General features: G+C 46.0%; 1 protein-coding gene across 1 annotated transcript in view; it reads right to left on the bottom strand.

The window, feature by feature from the left end:
- The window catches only part of SELENOF (selenoprotein F), a 32,308-nt gene that overhangs the window by 7,051 nt on the left and 4,562 nt on the right, over positions 1–20,695 (bottom strand). Inside the window, exon 3 of the mRNA XM_006120250.5 lies at positions 11,142–11,205. Coding sequence (XP_006120312.2) covers positions 11,142–11,205 — 64 coding nt within the window. The remainder of the gene's footprint in view (positions 1–11,141; positions 11,206–20,695) is intronic.

Here is a 20,695-nt window from a genome sequence, read left to right on the forward strand (position 1 = left end):
TGAACGACCTTGCTAACTGCGCCTGTAGTGGTCTGAGCCGCAGCCTGGCGTGTCTGACAACATAGGTGCAGGCTGCCATGTGTCCGAGAAGTCTCATACAAGACTGCGCTGTTGTCAGCGGGGACTGTCGCAGCTTGGACACCAGGCTCCCCATTGCCTGGAATCAAGACGCCGGGAGGTAAGCATGCCCCATTAACTCTGTCCTGAACCGGTGTCAATTTTGACTTTTCCTCGTTTGACAAGGCTGAGTCTGTTGAAAAGTGCCCACGCCAGCCTTATATGCGCGAGCACCTGGTCTCTCGACTGGCCCCTGATTAGCCAGTCATCCAGATACGGAAAGACCTGGACTCCAAATCTCCGGAGGAAGACCGCCACCATTGCCATACATTTCGTAAACACTCTGGGCACCGTCGAGAGCCCAAAGGGGAGGATGGCAAACTGAAAATGGCAGTGGAACACCACAAACCAGAGGAATCTCCTGTGGGCTGGCTGAATCGCCACATGAAAATAGGAGTACTTTAAATTGAGGGCTGCATACCAATCTCCCTTGTCTAGCACCGGAATGATGGAGGCTAGGGTCACCATCCGGAACCTCTCCTTCCTTATGTGCTTGTTGAGGTCCCTGAGGTCTAGGATAGGCCGAAGTCCCCACTTTGGCTTAGGGATGATGAAATACCGGGAGTAAAACCCCTTGCCCTCGAGATGGGAGGGCACCCTTTCCACTGCTCTTTTTTTTTTTTTTTTTTAAGAGTGCAAGGACCTCCTGCCTAAGGAGGGCCTTGTGAGAGGGGTCCCTGAAGAGGGACGGGAAGGGGGTTAGGGAGGGGTGGGAACCCAAAAACGGGATAGAATATCCCTTGGCTATTACATCCAGCACCCATCTGTCTGAGGTGATAGCCGACCAAGCCTGGGCAAAGTGAAACAAGTGGTCTCCAAAGGACAGTTTGCCTGCGCTGAGGTGCCAGCCTATGGATACCCAACAGTCTGAGCGTAGATGTGGTATCCTTAAGGCTATGAAGCCTGGATTCAGTATTCTCCGCGAAGAGGGCTTTCCCGTCGAAAGGTAGGTCCTGTATAGTGGATTGCAGGTCCAACAGGATCCCCAAAACCTGCAGCCAGGCGCTACGCCGCATCACCACCCCGGATGCCATGGTCCTGGCGGCGGAATCTACTGCATCCAGGGACGCTTGCAGGGCTGTGTGGGCTATGGTTCTGCCCTCTGTAGCCAGGGCGGAGAACTCTTGCCTGTCCTCCTGGGGCAACTGGTCTCTGAACTTCTCCATCTCTTGCCAGGTGTTATAGGCATAGCAACTGAGCATTGCCTGCTGGTTGGCAATGCGCAATTGCACCCCTCCGGTTGCACAGACCTTGCGCCCCTTCAGGTCCATGCACTTAGGGTCCTTCACCTTCGGAGTCGGACCTGGCTGCCTCTGCCTCTCTTTGTGTGCTGCTGCCTGGACCACGACTGAACCAGGCATGGGATGCGAGTACAGATGTTCGTGCCCCATTTAGGAATGTAATATCTCCTCTCAACACCCTTGAGTATCGGGGATATGGATGCCAAACTGGCCCTGCCACTGTGTGTTCATAATTTTTGCTACCGTTTTATTCAGTGGCAGGGCCAGTTTGGCTGGGGCATCCTCGGTGAGGATGTCCACCATTGGGTTGGACTCCTCAGTCACCGGCTCCACTGGCACCCCCATGTTCACTGCGAGTTGGCAAAGCAGCTCCTGATGTGATCGGGCGTCCATAGCCGGTGCCGGGTCTGCCAGGGCCTCATCTGGAGATGACGAGAACGATGACTCTCGACCTTGGACCGGTTGCTCCAATACCACTGGTGCAGAGTCCAGCTGCTGAGGCATTACCGGCAGCTGCTGGAGATCAGTGAGCAGCTCCTCCACGCCGATGTGCTCCCAAAGGCTAGCCTCCCTGGGTGATCGCAGGGCTCGGGACAACGAGGCAGATGATGTGGACCACCTGCGCGACCCAGTGGCCTAACGGGAAGGCGGAAGCGGGCCCTGACACTGGTGGTAGGCTCAAGGTGTCCAAAAGGGCCAGGGCTGCTGCACCTGTGGTGGCCATGTCTGTTCAAACCCCTGTGGTACTGGCCGGTGCCGAGAACAAGATCGGTATCATGATGATGGATGGGAGGAACCTGCAGAACACAGGGATTCCACCTCAGATTCAGAAGACCGCTCCGACTCCGACCATGGCAGTGCCGTAGAGGGTTGCCTCTGTATCGCCCCCGGTCTAAATTGCGCCATAGACTCCAGCTTCCTGGCATGCACGTGGGGCTGTGGGTGCAGCAACTGTGGCACAGGGCCACTGAAACCTTCCTGGTGTGGCAGCACTGATCCGGGGGCCCGCGTCGGAGCCAGCAGTGCCGGCACATCCGGTGCCAGTGCCTGAAGCAGCGCCTATGGTGCCTGTAGTTCCGGTGCCGGTGGTACCGGCCTCGGTGCCCGTGCCAGCGTAGCTGACGGGTCCGTAAGTCTCACGTGTGCTGGCAGCAGGAGCAGTGCTGCAGATGCCGACATGGTGGGGGACGGCACCACCTCCAACGGTAGTACTGATATGGACTGGCCCCGTACACCTGGTGCTGGTAACAATGGTTCGTCTCCCAACTCTACCAGTGCTGGCCAGGGTCCTGGAGGCGGGGAAGACACCGGTGACCCCAAGGCTTCTGGTACCGACGTCGAAGACCTCTCCAAGGAAATGGGGGAAGGGAGTGAGGCTGTCAGCTCTATCAGTTCATGAGCCGCCTCGAACATCTCCGGAGCAGAGGAGCGATGGATCGGGACCGGTATGGGGCTCCTGACCCTGTGCAAAGCCTCTCTCCTCTTCCGCACTCCCTTATGCGGAGCAGGCAATGATGGTGCCTGAGAATGCCTGCGTCGGTGCCGGTCTGCATGGAACTTCCGTCCGGGTGATCTCCCCCTGGAGTCCTTCACCCATTTCGGTGCCGGGGACTGAGAATGGTGCTGCGGTACAGTCTTCTTCGGTGCCGCGGTGCAGGGCAGAGGGGAATGTGGCTCTTGTACTGACGCCGGTGTGCTATGCACCAAGACTTCTCTGGAGGGCCTGGGGTGGAGTGCCAACTCCATCAGGAGTAACCTCAGACAGGAATCTCTTTCCCTTTTGGTACGAGGTTTAAACCCCCAGCAGATTTTGCAGGAGTCCATAAGATGAGATTCCCCCAGACACTTAAGGCCCTGGTCGTGGGGGTCTCCTCTAGGCATAGGCTTAGCACAAGCCACACAAGGTTTGAAGCCCTGCGGACCTGGCATCACTGTCCCCCAACGGGGGGTGGTGGGGGAGGAAGGAGTGTGAAGGACAACTATACTAAGTGCTTAACAACTACTTAACAAATAACTACTGAACGACAACTACTTAAGAACGAAGAACTGTAAACGGCAATGATAACTAGCTGGGATCTGCACAAGACAGCAAGCTCCAAAGACCATCACGGGTGGTAAGAAGGAACTGAGGAGGGGGAGGGCCGGCAGGGGTATTTATGCTCGGCTATAGCGGCGCCACTCCAGGGGGCGACCTGCCGGCCTGACGGGTACCGCTGGGGAAAAAAATGCTCTAGGAACCGTGCACGCGGTGCGCACACACCTCATTTGAATGGACATGAGCAACCACTAGAAGAAGAATCTAAAGTCCCAAGGAGCTGCACAGCAGCCTATCATGAGCTGTGAAGGCACCTCTCCCAGCCCCAGAGCAGCGGTGACAGAAGGAGGCACTTGTGCCTGGACAATCTGCACCACAAGCACTCACCCTCATTCCCCCGATTACCTCTATATTGATGCACAAACTCATTGTGTATATGCATGGAAAAACTTGAGAGAACGTTGTGCTTCAGACCAATGCATCCTGTATTTTCTAGAAAGTAACCATGACTGAGGCCTTGTCTACACCCAGACTTTCCCTTCATGGAAATCCCTCTCACAAAAAACATTAAGAAATCTCAGCTCCACTTCAGTTGCTAGCTATAGGAGAGATGCCAAAGCTGTGCAGGTTTTAATCCCACAATTTCTTGAGATTTTCTGAAAACAACATAATGAAAACTTCTCCTTTTTCCATGTATGTAAATGGGGAGGATCTTCAAGTGTTTCTGAAAGGAAATTTTTAAAAATTGTAAAACTGCTAATGCCTTTACATACATTTAAATGTAATTCCTGTCTCTGTTGCATGATGGGATTTCCTGCTGGGAAGTATAGTATCTGTGAAGCAACAGCTTTCATTGAGCCAACAGTACAGGCAGTCCCCGGGTTACATGGATCCGACTTACATCGGATCCCTACTTACAAACGGGGTGAGGCAACCCCGCACTAGCTGCTTCCCCCCAGCAGACCAGGGAGACGCAAAGCTAGTGCCCGCCCCAGCAGACCAGGGAGACGCGGAGCGGCTTTTCTCAGCAGACACCTCAGCTTGAGAATAAAGGACTGAGGGAAGTGAGGTGTGGGAGAATAAAACTGAGCTCTGGAGAAATGTTTGGCTAGAGTTTCCCCTACAATATGTACCAGTTCCCACTTACATACAAATTCAACTTAAGAACAAACCTACAGTCCCTATCTTGTATGTAACCCGGGGACTGCCTGTACTGTTTCACAATGGCAAAAGTGAAAAACAAAACATTTCTAAAACTCAGATAACTACAGTGGTATATATTCACTAGTTTTCCTTTGAAAGGTTAAGCTTCATTAGAATAGTAGCATGATGATTTGTTTATCTTCAAATGACAAAAGAAGAATGCATTCAGAATATCCTAATGTATAGGACTCTGTAGACCTAACAGGCTGGCTACTATGGGTTGTACTTCCAAAATCTGGGACACTCTGGTCCAGCAAGACCATGGATGCTCCTGAAGCAGAGAGCCCAGGAGCCTAAGGGCAAGAGGACCAGCTGGGCCCTCCAGCAGTCTCTGGAGTGCAGGGCCCCATGGCTTCCCCAGGCTGTGCAGGGACAGTGCTGGAGCCCTGTGGCTTCCCCAGGCTGTGTGGGGGTGAGCTGGGGCTGCATGGGGCCAGAGCCCCGCATCTGCTCCAGGCTGCATTGAGACAGGCCCCTCCCCCCCCCTCCCGTGCTGGAGCCTGTGCGGCCCAGGGAGCCAGCAGTAGCTGGGCAAGCAGCCCAGCCAGGTTGAGAGGGGAGGAAGGCAGGGTTGCCTGCTGGGCCAGCTTGCCAGCAGCAGGTGATGGGTTTGGGGGCCAGTGGCAGGAGACCTCCTTTGGTTCGGCAAATTTTCTTGTTAGGGAGCAGTCAGAACCCGATGATGCTGGACCAGAGAGGTCCAACCTGTAGCAACTGTACATGTTGTAATAAATAAAAAAAATTCCAAGTGAGTGCAAACACACAATACTGGACCGAAACCAATCTAAGCTTAAACTCATGTACTACATAGAGATGTCTAGACTACATGCCTCTGCAGACAGAGACACGTAAATTAGACATACTGACATAGTCAATGAAGCGGGGGATTTAAATATCCTCCCCTTCATTAAAATAAAAATGGCCGCCCGCATTGTGCCAGCTCAGATGTTTGTCGGCACGAAGTGGCAGTCAAGATGGGGATCGGTCGGCAAGGAAAGCCTTTGCTGACTGATCCTTTAGGTTTACAGGATCGGTCGGCAAAGGCTTTCTTTGCTGACCGATCTGCGTCTTGACTGCTGCGTTGTGCTGACGATCAGCTGAGCCAGCACAACACAGTGGCCATTTTTATTTTAATGAAGCGGAGGATATTTAAATCCCCGCTTCATTGACTATGTCGGTATGTCTAATTTATATGCCTCTGCCGGCAGAGGCATGTAGTCCAGAAATACCCTTAATGTGGGGGAGGGCAGAATTGGACATGAAATTAGAATTAGTGGCAGCCAGTTTGACAACAAAATAAAAACATTCATCTGAATAACATTACTAGAAACAAGAACTTAAATTTTCTAGTCAGCAAGATCATACATCAATGAAAATCCGTACAGAAGTAGGGTAATCAACAAGACTAAAACAACTGAAGGTCATATTAAACTTACCACGTTTAAGCCCTCAGTTTTCAAAGAGAACATTCAAGAAGTGGTATTTTGCATACAAGAGCCAAGAGAACTTCATCCTATTATGTTTAGACATTTGTGACTTATTTATAAAGGGAAGATGTAATGAACTGTTTAGTAGATGGCAAAAAGGGTTGGCTAGTAATATGTATAAATAACTCTGAACAGTAAAGTTTTCAGAATTTCCTTCAGTGAGGTTCCTTGTGTAAGTTTTATATTTGCATGAGGTGGAGGAGCAAGGGGGAGCAGAACATGGTTCTGCTTCAAAACCTTCATGATGACCCATATAATTTTATGAAGAGACTAAATCACAAATGAAGTGTACATCTAGATTTTTACAGACTCAGTCATTTTGCTTATAGGGCCTCAATTCTGGAGAAAAAGTATTTTATTAATATGGATGACATATTAAGGACTAAGTTTCTATGAAGAACAAGAACTTCAGAATGGCAATTTGATAAATTACAAAAAACCAAAAATTTCTATATCTTTGCTCAGCTTTTGATCTTCGGAATGAGTATTTTGATTGTTCACAAAAGGATGCAGGTTGTATATTTGCAGTTTCCCAACTCAGCATGACTTAATTACTACATTCCTGATTTGAAGAGCACTGGTTTTGATTGTTCCTACCTCAGATGTTTATTTTATTTGAATAATATTCTGCCTAAAGAAGTTTACTGATTGTCCTTTATCACATTTGAGGGCAGGATGTTCGTTTTTTGGGGGGAAAGTGAGGCGGGAAGAAAGGCCAAATTGAAAATAGAAGAGATTTTAGTAAATACTTGCAAGATGAAAACCTTAAGAGCAATGGGATTTTGTGAAACATTAGCCATTTCCAATATTTGAGAATTAGATATTTATTGAAAAGTAATATGGAGATAAATGTGAAATTACCTTGAAATGGAGTGCCAGAACTAAATATATTGGTAGCTGAAATAAGCAACAACTCTCTTCCTAATGTAGAAACACAATTAAAATTTTTCAGGAAGTCTTTTTTTTTAAGGTAGTATTGTCCAATCAGCAAGCAACCAGTTTTCCAAACTGCATAACTCGCTGGAGCTACAAATTATTTCATTGTCTCTCCTACTCTTACATGATTTCACTAATACCCAGACTATATTTTGAGCTTATTATAGCTAAACAAATTTTAAAAAGTGTTCTTTGAATACTGAAGCTTTTCTTAAATTAGAAATGGTAATTGAAATTAACTATTACTAAGAGCTCCACAGAATCTATTATTCTTTTCTACCAGCGGTTAAAGATTGGCTCCTCTCCTTATTGTATAACTTTATTTTTATACAATGATTCACTTTATTTCACAAACTTAAACTTTAAAACTAGAGTTCTGTTCTGTGAAGATCATCTCTGGCCTACCAGAAATACACGACAGTTACTGCATCATCAGATTTAAGTGTATACCAACTGACAATGTTTAAATCAATGTTTTAAGTACTTAAAAATAAAAAACCTTGAGGTCAACTACAGAATTAACAAAATCTGTGTAATTTTCAAACATTCATAACCCAGCAATTAGTGCTGCCAGCTTCTCTATACTGTAAGGAAAAAAAATCTTACAGGGAGACAGCAGACAGGAACCAAACTAAAGTGAAGGTTTGTAAAAAGAGCATTGGCAGTGACAGATTCCACAGTTCAATATAACCTAAAAATACCAGCATTCCTGAAGCTTCAGAAGCAACAGCAAGGCCTTCAGTCAACCTCACTTTTATAACATTCAGGTGACAACCAGAAATATATAGAGCCCTTAGATAAACGTAGGGCTCCCAAATTGTTAAAATGTAAGGTGGGAATCTCTCAAAGTAGTTTGATCAAAGACTTCCACAATTTTATTTTCTGCCAAAACAAACAGGTGAGTGTACTAAAAAAATTAAGGTATCAATATTTGAGAATTTGAGGATACATTCAAATTAAAGAAACAATATCAGTATTACATTGTGCTTCTAAATATTTTATGGTGTAGGAACAAGCCGAACGCTATGGGTGTCAAAACTGATGGGAAGACATCAGTTGTCAGGATACATTTATATCTGCTAGCTATAAGGAAGTTCAGGGCAAAAAGAAAGTTATGTACCTATAAAGGTTTGTCAATCTTTCTCTCTATTACTAAACTGTACAAAAGAAGGGTTGCCAGCCAAATGAGGGTATGTATTGGCAGGCTCCCAAGCTTCAGTCATAGTATGTCTACACTCCAGTCACTGAATGTGCCTGCAGATTACAGACATACCTGAGCTAGTCTGTGCTATGACAGTGTGCACTTCAGTGTTCACTGTACAAACCAATCTGGATCTATGGATGATTACATGCCATGATTTGTTCATGCATTGCTCTAGTTGTGGTGTTATCTAGATGATCAATGTAGACATACCCACAATCATTTTTAAAAAAGGAAGCTAAAAGTTTAGTAGAATTAAGAAAACATATGAATTTGTTTAGAAAAAAGAAGGATTAAGAGAGAGACTTCTTGATTATTAATGTGAGCCAGCTTCCAGGACACTAGATTCTAGAGGTTCTGAATGAGAAACTGATTTAAATTAGTCTCGGGGTAGCGGTGTTAATCGGTAACTTTAAAAACAACGAGAAGTCCTGTGGTACCTTAGAGACTAACATATATGAGTTTTAGCTATGAAAGCTCATCATGTAATATAGTTGTTAATCTCTAAGGTGCCACAGGACTGCTCATGGATTTGAATTAGCCTGCTTTCAGGATAATTATTTCCAGCCCTTTATGGGGTGTCTTCCTTTATGTTCCCCATTATTTCCCAACGAAAATGGATATAAATTGAAGGGGATAGCCAGAATGGGTAGGAATGGTGTCTCTAGCCTATGTTTGTCAAGGGCTGAAAATGACGACAGGAGAGGGATCACTTGATGATTACCTGTTCTGTTAACTCTCTCTTGAGCATCTGGCCACTGTTGGAAGATAGCATACTGGGGTAGATGGAACTTTGGACTGATGCAGTATGGCTATTCTTATGTTCTTATAGGGATAAGTGAACCGGATGCTTAAGAAGTTGGTTTTAACAGATGAAATCTCAGACGAAGGAGCCTGGGCTTTTCATGAGAAGGTGGAGTGAGGGAGAAGTGTGTTTGGAAGAGTATGTGCACAGCTAATCTTAAAATAGCCAACAGAAAAGGGGAAGAATGGAGTTAAAACCCAGGCAAACAGGCTTTGCTTGCTTGATGAGTAAGTAGTGCTTCCTCCGACAAAAAACAAAAGAAGCTAGGATTTTAATCATCCACTGATCACAGGATCTTGGAGAAAGAGGACTTGCAAGTGCCAAATAGATAGATCTGTATCTAGTAGTTTGTAAATGAATTCATCCCAGAGCCCAGTCTCAAAGTGGCAGGATCACATAGTTCTGTTGAGGGATGAGTTTAAAGCAGTGGAACCCATCACCAGAGGGGTACACCTGAGAGATTAAACAGTCTAAAGTGCAGTTCACCTGCAGTGAGACAAGCGACATGATTCTCATTTTACTGACAGAAAGGAGCTGAAGCAGAACAACAGTCTCTAATTATGGTGGCTCATTTTAGATACCTGATTTTTCAGAATACAGTAAACTTCCGATAATACGGCACCTTTAGGACCCAGGGGGTGCCGGATTATCAGATATGCCGGACTATCAGAAGTGGGGGGCTATGAGAGGTTTGTATGAGCGCCAAAGGACGGCGATGCGGGACCAACCCGGCAGCACTCCAGCTGCTCTGCCCAGGCATCCCCAAAAGCAGCTGGGGTGCTGCCGGGTTGGTTCCGCAGCCCAGAGGGGCAGCGCTACCAGACCAACCCGGCAGCACCCCAGCTGCTCTGCTCCCGGCTTCCCCGATTCAGCTGCTGGTCAGTTTCAGCAGCAGCTGAATGGGGGAAGCCTGTCCGGCTGCCCCAGCACTTCCGGGTTCCTGATGGTGCCGGACCATCAGAAGTCCCGGAGTACTGGATGCGGGACTAATGGAGTTTTACTGTACTTTGTCTTACATAACACATTATATGTTCAAAGTGTTCAAATAACAGTTCCTGTTGACTTTAGTTGCATCTAAGTGGTCAGCACTTCTGCAAATCAGATGCATGCTTTTATTTAAGTCTGGCAGCCTGCTCCTTAACATTGCCTGTGCACGTTAAACCCCATTTTAGTACCTCTCAAGTACTTCCTGATATTAGTTCCAGTGCCCAGCCAACCCAGGACTGGTGCACACTGAGGTACTCTATAGGGTTTGTGCCTTCAGTCTGGTCAACAGGTTCTCTTGTGTGTAAGGATGGGACAAGTACAATTCAATCACATGTAGGAGCTGTAAGAGCCTTAAAGCTTGTGCAGTAAAGATCAGAATTTGTAGAGATTTTATGCTAACATGTTTAAGATTCTATTGATCATGTCCAAACAGCTATTTCTCAAAAATATATACAGTGAAAATTTTATCTGGCACTCATGGGGAATGGGGATTTCCAGTTAACTGAACGTGCTGGATAACAAAGCTTATTGTTCTGCCCTGCACCCTACTGGCAGATCTAGCTCCCATCAGCTTGAGGTAGGCTGAGGAGGAAGGAGGTGCCTGCTGCTGATGTCAGCCAGCAGTGCCAAATGTAAAAAGCTCTGCACTGCTTGGCTGGACATGCAGGAGTCAGGCATTGCACCTGAACATGGAGTGGTATTGTGGCTGGGAGCAGAGCCAGTTAACAAAGTTTTCCAGTTAACGGAGTGCCAGATTACAAAAGCTTTCACTGTAGCTTGGCCAAATTTAGTCAGACTTTTCCGGCAATAGCAAAAAGCACATCTCTTACACAAAGGCTCACCTCAGCAAATTTCAAGTTCCTCTGCAAAATAGAGTGGTGCTAGAACATTTCAAAAGAAAAGGCTGCCAGAATTTTAACAAGGGCAAATATTTGCATTAGGAATATGGGCTAAGAATAGTTTATACAATGGCCAGCAGGCTTCATGTAGCAATAGAGAAAGTTATTGTGCCTTTGGTCTAGTAGTCTAGAGTCTATGGGGCTCTCAATTTTTATCACCTCGCTACTAAATTTACAACTTTCTTTAGTATAGAATTTACAGCATCAACAGTATCATAGTGTGAACTTACCCTGAACCTGAGGGAACCGTCCCAATTTTCATCCACACACTTCAAGAATAGCACCTGCATAGAGCTGCAATAGAAGAAATGTTTTCTATTCATTAAGTTCACACTATTAGTTTACTTATTTTTGCATCTATTTAATTATCTTTAGGGGAAAAAAATCAATGATAATTTCAGTAATACTGTTTAAGCACAAGTAATCTCACTAGAAACCCATTTTAATGACTTAACTGGCAAATTATTCAAATTTTCATTGTGCAGAAAGAGCATTCCATTTTAACCCATTCCTCAAATCATACCTGTTTAAAATGGGATAGAGTAATTCCAGATACAATGCTGTAATTTGTTGCTATGGTAATAGTTACATTCATATGGTTATAGTCTAGAACACTGGCTCTCTACTTTTCCAGACTACTGTATTCCTTCCGTAAGTCTGGTTTGTCTTGTGTACCACCAAGATTCACTTCACTTAAACTACTTGCTTACAAAATCAGGCAAAAATACAAGCACACTGCTACTGAAAATTTACCATATATTATAAAACAGTTTGAATATGAATATTGAATTAACATTTACGCGTATAGTATCTAGAGTAGGAATGTTAGCATGTACTCCTTACATAGTTAACCAATGAACCTGGGCTCATCAGTTAACCCTCACAGTTACATGCACTACCCCATCCCACTGTCTCTGTATCAGAGGGGGAGGTAGGAACTGGTGCTCTCAGAGAGCAATCTGCAGAGGATGACTCCCCGTGCATACCGGCTCCCACTGAGCCAACTGCTCCTTTCCTTCCTTGTGCTTCTGTCTCTGTATCACAAGCAGCAAAGCAATGGGGCAGGCGGCTCCATGGGAACAGCGTGGGGCGCAGGTGGGAGCCGGTACATGCTAAGGATGTTAGGGTATGTCTACACTCCCTGGTAGTTCCGATAGCTCAGGCTCCTCGTGGAACGAGGTGTAACGGTAGTTCGAATGAGAGAGCCTGATTCGAACTACCTACTCCGTGCCGCGTGTAGCATGGAGTCCGAACTACCGGGGCTTTAAAAATGGCGGCGCCCAGCAAGATGCAAATGAAGCCCGGGATATTTAAATCCCGGGCTTCATTTGCAACTTCGATTGCCTACGTTAACCACCCTAGTTCGAACTAGGGTGGTAGTGTAGACATACCCTTAAGGACTAGCTAACTATCGGACTGTCAAGTCAACTAGTTGCTTCCCCTCCTCTTTGCTGCCTCTATTTAATAGAGGCAGCAAAGGAGGGGAAATAGGGGGTACTGCAAAGCGGTAAGGGCTCCGTGCCATATGGCCACTTTAAACGCTGTGACGGCATTTCAAAGGGGCAGAGCTGCACAAGTGATCCCAGGCTCAGTGCGGCATTACAGTGGTATTTCAAATGTTGCAGTGGTATTTCAAATGTTGCAGTGGTATTTCAAAGGGGCAGCACTGCACAGAGCCCAGGATCAGCTGTGTGGCGCTGCCCCTTTAAAACACTGCTGCGTGCGGAGCTAGGGGTCAGCTGGCGACTCTCTAGATGACCCCGGGCTCCAAGCGGCATTTCAAAGCGTGCAGAGCCCAGAGTCAGCTAGGGAGTCCCCAGCTGACCTTGGTTCTACAGAAATGCCGAACGGAGCCCAGGGTCAGCAGGGGACACTGACTTCAGGCTCCATGGAGGCGCTTCTGCTTTGAAATGCACCACAGCCCCCCTTCGGGATTCTTGTACATTTCAAAGCTGGCACACCTCGTGCATCCTGGGGCCAGTGGGAAGTCCCACTGACTCTGGGTTCCATGTGGACACTTCTACTTTGAAATGCCAAAGAGCCCGAGGGCTCTTGGGCATTTCAAAGTTTATGGAGCCTGGAATCAGTGGGACTTCCCGCTGGCTCAGGCTGCACATGGTGTCCAACTTTGAAATGCACAAGAGCCCCCGCTGGGGCTCTTGTACATTTCAAAGGAGGAAAGTGGAAGTGTCTATAGACTAACTGATATTTACTAACCAATATTTAACATCCTTAGTACATATGGGAAGTCAGCTTTCAAGCTGGCTTCCTGCCTGTACCAGCTCCTGTGGAACCACCTGCCCTCTATACTGCTGCCACCTCTCTATCAGAGGCAGCAGCGCAGCGTGCGGGGGACAGCCCTCACATGTAAATGTGTAACTGCTGAAAATTTCAGTACTTACATGTTTATAAAAATGAACATATTTTAACATCCCTAATATAGAGGTGTATAAACATGGGTGGCTGGGGAAGGCAGTCTTCCCAAACCACCAGCTTGGGTTCACTTACACTTTGCCCCCAGAATGCCTACAGTAGGCATTCTGGGGGCAAAGTGTTGCTACCCCAGAGTGCCTGCCCTCCCCATACTCTGGGATGTGGGGGGGTAGCACGTGGTTCACCCTCCCCGTGATTGGGGCATGACCTGGGCAGAAGGGGTGGGGCTGGGGACTTGCCTCCCCCAGCCCAACCTTCACCAACTGCCCATAAGTATAAGCAAGTTGTCCGAATAAATGTTTAGTTTGTACTGACTTGTACTTTTTTCTGTAGCCCATTGTAAAACTAGACAGATATTTAGATGAGCTGACATACCCCTCAGAAATACCTTTATGTACCCCCAAAGGTACTCATACCCTTGGTTGAGGACCACTGAAGGAATGGAAAAAAGAAACAGAACAAAAGAAAATTCATCCACAGTAAAATTAGCTATTAACTTTAGAATGGAAACTCAAATCTACTTCAAATATATTAAAAGTGGATTCAATTTTTTTCATATAACACCACATAACTAAGGTGCCACAGCCACTGCATGAAGACTGGTTAAATGTGAAGTTCCACTATGTCAGAAAGGCAACAACTATTATTAAAATTAGGAAAAATCCCAACTAAAACAAGTCTGTACCTAGTTACAGAAATGCAGGAATGTTTTGTTGTTCATTTTACTTAGGGTTTATCTTCATGTAAAGTAGCTGTGCTACTGTAGCACTTTAGTGAAGCTGCTACTAGGCCAACAGGAGAGCTTCTGCCATTGGCAGAGTTAATTTAGCTCCCCAAGAGGTGGTAGCCATGTCAATGGGAGTAACTCTCTACACTGGGATTTTTAGATTCTTGGATGATGTAGTAATACTGATAAGTCTACAGTGTAGATGTGGCCCGAGTATCCATAAAGCTAGCAAATACAGAAGAAAGTATTTTCATTGCTACAAATCAACTATTCTGAAGACATCAGTGCAATATATTTACTAGCTTGAGAATTAGTCATCTCTCTCTTATGCCATTGGAATACTCTTTGCAATTCAGGGCTTGTCTACACTACTGCTTAAGTTGATGTAACTTACTCCTGAGCAATGTAACTTACATCACTCTCCAGTTGACATACTCTATTTCAAGGAGAGGCAGGAGCTAATTAAATTAATGGGAGAGTGCTACACGTATGTAGCACAGTAGTAAAGACAAGACCTCCGTAGGTTTAAGAATTTAGAAAATATCTAAATCCAAATGCATTTTGACATTGAAAAATAATTATGTAAAAACAGAATCTTAAACATCTTTTCTCTAACATGACAAAAATAACTTTTATTGTTTCCTACTGTTTTCATAACACTACTAAGATATAATGAATCTATAGATTCTGTTGCCTTGAATATAAAAATTTCTGTTGCTAATACAGATTTCTAGAGGCTTTTGGGTTTATTCACACTGGGTGCTTTCCATCTTTAAATATAACGTGTCATAGAACAAGGGCGCTACAAGCCAAATTATACCTGTCAGTAATAAGTGTGAAACACAACTGCTTTTCATTAAGTTCAAATACATTACACCTGGGCTAACCTAATGACTGGTAGTTAGATATTAACATTCTCTTTTTACAAGTGAAAATGTGAGTAACAAGGAAGGATCCATACAATGCAACTTATACAGCAGAACTGCATAAGGTTTTACGTGAAGAAAGTCAAACCTGTACAGTTTACATTTGGTGGCTTTATTCTATGCTTTTTAATTAACTTGGTTTTTCCTAATTTAAATCATCATCACTGGGTGATATTCCCTTTAATGTATTACTATTTCTGTTGAATTAGCAGCAACTGACCACAAAATAAACTTGTATATAGTGGTGCAGATATCTTAAAAGAATGAACAGCGACAATTTATGCTTCATTACCTATAGTAAGCATGACAAAGTTGACTTAAGAATGAATTTTCAGCTTCATTTCCAAACCTGTTTTTTAAAATATAGGTCCAACTCAGCATTTCTTTAATAATTTTGTAGATTAACAATTTACCCTGGCATTCATAGGGACTGAGAGATTTTGTATAAAAATGCATTAATCATTTCCCCAGGCCAAAAAAACCTTACTGTATGTTTTAGGAATGTGCATCTGTCTGTCTGTCAGTCCGTCCAGGAGTCAGTCTGTTCAAGAGCACCTCCTAAACAGTAAGAGCTAGGACCACTAAATTTGGTATGCAGCTTCCTTTTATCTTAACTTAAAACAAGGTCAGGGCTTGGTTGTGCTAAAATAATAGGATGTGTGGAATTTGATTATTTCTTATCAAACGGAAAGGGAGGGGCCTGACAGGAGGGACAGTTACACTGCAGAATGACCTCAGAGGTGGGGTGGGCAGCAAGGGGCCGTCCCCAGCAGACCACAGGCACCGGGACTGAAGCGGCAGCCACGGCGGGGTCCCGCGCCTCTGAGACTTTGCCAGAGCAAAGCCTCAGAGGCGCGGCAACCCGCTGCCGCTGCGGCTCTGCTCCCCGTGTCCCTGGTCTGCTGGGGGGGTGGGGGGGTGCAGCTAGTGTGCCCCCCCAGCAGACCAGGCTTTTGTTTTGGACCCTGGGGCAGAGCAGCTGGGGCGCTGCCGATTGGTCCTGCAGCGCCGCTCTGGGCACTACTGGACCAACCCGGCAGCACCCCAGCTGCTCTGCCCCAGGTCCTGATTCAGCCGCTGCTGGTCAGTTTCAGCAGCGGCTGAATCAGGACGCCTGGGGCAGAGCAGATGGGGTGCTGCTGGGTTGGTCCAGTAGCACCGAGGAGCGGCGCTACTGGAGCAACCCAGCAGCACCCCAGCTGCTCTGCCCCAGGCGTCCCCAAGTCAGCTTCTGCTGAAACTGACCAGCGCTGACTACAGGAAGCCCGAGGCAGAGTTGCTCTGCCCCCGGCTTCCTGGAATCAGCTGCTGATCAGTTTCAGCAGCAGCTGAGTTGGGGACGCTTGGGGTTCTTAAGTTGATTTTGTATGCAAGTCAGAACTGGCGGTCGGTTTCAGCAGCGGCTGAATCTGGACGCCAGTTCCGACTTACATACAGATTCAACTTAAGAACAAACCTACAGTCCCTATCTTGTACGTAACTCAGGGACTGCCTGTACTGGTAATTGAATTATCCAATCTGGGTTTTAAAAACAAACTGAAATTATGGAATTTTTGGGCAGGTTTCAGTGATAATGGGCCTGTTTAAAACTGCATAGTTGTACATTTGGTTGAATCTGATAGTGCCAGATGTAAGTTATTTTCACAGTCCAATTTTTTTCTATATTTGGTTTTCGCAGAAATCATTGCTGAAATCCTAAATTCATAGGGTAACCAGAAGCAAATGGAAACAGCACTTTATCACTAAGTCCTTCATACTTTCCTGTAGCACAACTCTTCATTTTATGCTTGAAAATTTCGTCTTTAGCATGTAATCACTTGACAATTTTGATTATTTGCTTGAGCCAAGTTACTTAATGATGGAATGGAGTAAACTGTTACTGAGAATGGGGTTTGAATATATCTGTATCTACAGATTCAAGTTCACCTCCAGGAAAATATTAATCAAAATGGGAATACAAGTCAATTTGTCTAGTTGCAATAGTATTCTGATTACTTTTGCTCCCAAAATACTTTAATTGAAGAGCTTCAGGCTGGTGGGGTTTGCATGTAGATGGTTGTAAGGATGTTAAATTATGGTTAATTTACTAGTTGAGTAGTCGATGGAATTTCCATTGACTACTTGATAGGCACTTCTGCAGGAGTCCTGATGGGGTTCTTACACATTTCAAAGGAGGAATGCGGACCACCACATGCAGCCCAGGGCCAGCAGGAAGTCCCTCTGACTCCGGGCTGCATACAGGTGTGACAGCTTTGAAATGTACAAGAGTTCCCAGTGGGTGCTCTTGCACATTTCAAAGCGGACGCGCACTCATGGAGCCTGGGGTCAGCAGGGGACTCAGAGTCCTTGCTGACTCCAGGCTCCATGTTATGCTGCCAATTTGAAATGCTATGTGGAGCCTGCCCAGCTGACCCCCAGCGCGGCATTTCAGCAGAATCTGGGATCTGCCTTAACTGTCTTTACATTTGCTACTGGCCTTAACTGTCGTTAGATTTTCCATTCTTCATACTAAAGCAATTCAGTAATTTCTCTAACTGTATAATATTCATTAGATTTTTTTCAAGTCCCCACAGAGACTTCTTGAAATCTAATACGCTTCTATTACCGCATTCTTTGAACTTCTTCTTACATTATATTAAAATTAACTAGTTGCTGATGACTGATACGTCTCCTCCTTATTTTCATGTTCAGTTAACTGTTCCCTCTCAATAGGAAGAAAATCCATATCTTCTCAAGTTTGAATTCTGTCTAGATAGATAGCTTGCCCTTTGCAAGTCCTAGGATCCCCTTTAATTAAATGTTTGATATATTTTACCTAGTAGCTTTGTAGATGTTTTTCATTATTATGACAGGAAAAAAATAACCAGACCAGACAGGCACTTACATATTGTAGGCTAAAAGACAATCAGGGACAATCATGGAACAAATAAACTAAGTACAAAAACAAGGAGGGACCTTGCAACTGATACAAGATAGCTCATGTATATAATATATAAAGAGGCTCATGTATATAATACACAAGTTTGGGAATTGGAAGTAGTGGTGCAACCTCTCTAAATAGCCAAAAAGCAGAACCAGTTTTTTTTCAGTAAAAGAATTAACTGTACTAACATCAAACTACCAGTTTAAGCAGCTCAAAATACAGCCAAAATCCCATGTCAAGGCAAATTATCTTCAAATCCAAAGCCTTGCATTGTCTAAATAAGTGAAGTGTCCAGATTTCAAGCAGTTTGAATATCAGTCCAGGATTTTTTCTTTTAGTTCTCCTTTAACTGCCTTAATCTTGTGAACTACAACACAATAGGTGGAGATTTGGAGTAAGGAGCATTGGAGGAAATACTCCAATCCTCTCTAAGGGTACATCTACAAGGCAGTGTTATTTCGGAATAACTGATGTTTTTCCAAAATAACATTGTGCGTGTCACTACAAGCCTTTATTTCAAAATAATGTTGAGCCGGAAGACTTGTTACTCTGATTCATGTTAAACCTCTTTTTATGAGGAGTAAAGAAAGACCTCCTGCTGTGTAGACAATGCCAAAAACCAAAATAAGCTATTTCAACTTAAGCTATTCAATTGATGTAGCTGAACTTATGTTGCTTAATTCGACTTTAGCCCGGCTGTGTAGATGTACCCTAATTAGGGATGTTAAAATTAATCAAATAATCAATTAGTCCATGGAATTTTCATCAACTATTCGATCAGTCAATAAGGGTGCTTCCAGTTTGAAATGTAGCAAGAGCCTGCTGGGCTGTTGCTACATTTCGAAGATGAAAGTGCTGTTGTGTTCTGCCTTTGAAATGCAGCATGGAGCCTGGGACCAGAGGGTGAGTCCTCCGCTGGACCCAGGTTCCATGAAGTGCTTCCACTTCGAAATGTACAAGAGCCCCAGTGGGGACTCTTGTACATTTCAAAGGTGTAATGCTGCTGATATGGCTCTGCCTCCTCCCATTGAGCTGGGGGAACCAGCTCTCCCCAGCACCTCCTCTTCTTCCCTCTTTGCAGCCTCCCTGGGGGAAGTGTTCAGTCAAGTAGTGTGCTGACTATCCTATAAGCTTTCGCTTATCAGCTAGTCGACTAGTCGCTTACAGCCCTAACTCTAATAGTAACGTAGCTGGTGTTAACTGTTTACTTCTAAAGCTTCACAGGGGCAGCCGAGTGAGTCTGTAATTGGAAAACTTAAAGAATGAGGAACAGTCTAGCACAGTGGTCCCCAATGCGGTGCCCGCGGACGCCATGGCGCCCGCCGGGGCATTTGTTTGTGCCCGCCAACAACCTGGGCCGGCCCCGCCCCTGGCGCACGGCGCACTGGAGGCGCCGGCCCCAGGCGCGCGACACGCACCGGCGCCTGGTGCACGGCGCACGGCTCGGGCGGCGGTGCTGGCCCCGGGCCCAAGGCCCAAGGTGCTTGGGCGGCCCCGGCCCTGGGGCACATGCCGGCGCCGGGTGCAAGGGCTTCCCCGCCCCTGACGTGCCCGAGGACGCGTGGCCCCGCCCCCGGGCGCCTCTATAGGTTGGGGACCACTGGTCTAGCAGCACCTTAAAGACATACAAAACATGCAGATGGTATCATGAGCTTTCATGGGCACAATCCCCTTCTTCAAATAAAAGAAGTGGGTTGTGCCCATGAAAACCCATGATACCATCTACATCAATGGTGGGCAATAACTTTTCCATCCTGGGCCGCCCCGGAAGGAGTGGGGCCTAAACCAGAAGGGGCGGGGCCAGGATGCTTCTAGGCTTCCCCATCCCCAGACTGACTAGTCTGGGGGTGGGAGAGCCCCTTTGTCCCTCTCTTCCACTAGGCACTCAAGACCTAGCAGGGCGGGAAGAGGCTTCGCATGCTCCTCCACCCCCGGGCCAGTGAGGGCTCGGGGGCAGGGGAGCGCGCAAAGCCTCCTCCCACCCTACACCCGCACCAGGAGCACATGGCACTTCCACGTTCCTCCCAGGGCAGCAAGAGGCTTTGTGGGCTCCTCTTGCCCCCAGGCCGATCAGGGTTTGGGGGTGGCGGAGCGCGTGACGTCTCCTCCTGCCTCACGAGCAGCACATGACGCTTCAAAGTGCCATGTGCTCCTGGCAGGGCAGGGCCTCCGCAGGCCCGATCAAACCGCATGGCGAGCCGGATCCGGCCCTCGGAGGCCCTTTTGCCCACCCTGATCTACATCTTTTATTAGTCTTTAAGGTGTAGCTGGACTATTCATTGTTTTAGTTTTTCCTGTTTACTTCTAGTTCTTAGTCAACCAACAGACTCAGTCCTATGCTCAGTGTTTGATCATACAACAAAAAAGCAGAGGACTCAAGCTCAGTTTGTATTTGGCTACTAACCATCTCTAGAAAGGTCAGTAAAAACAGTTCATTGAGCACATTTTAACAGGAATTTTTGTCAGTCAAAAAATTTAGACCAATTCTAAGCATTTATAAGGCCACACTGTCCTTTGCAATAAGGCTCCTTTATACTATAGTTTTATATTCCTGGGAAATGTTCCCTCTAATCTTTTTCCATACAGGGGCAGAATAAAAACTTTTATGTGCACCAAGGCATGTGTGAATATGTACCGCCATATGGCATCCTTGTTGGCATCTGAATTTCTCCTGAATGGATGCACATGTGCACAGCTTACAGGAATTCTGTTCATGGGGGATTTCACTAAGAACCACAGGAACCATTCACTAAGTAGGAAGGCTGCTACATTCTG

This window comes from Pelodiscus sinensis, chromosome 9 (genome assembly GCF_052426305.1).
Source record: "Pelodiscus sinensis isolate ZL-2025 chromosome 9, ASM5242630v1, whole genome shotgun sequence".
NCBI lineage: Eukaryota > Metazoa > Chordata > Testudines > Trionychidae > Pelodiscus > Pelodiscus sinensis.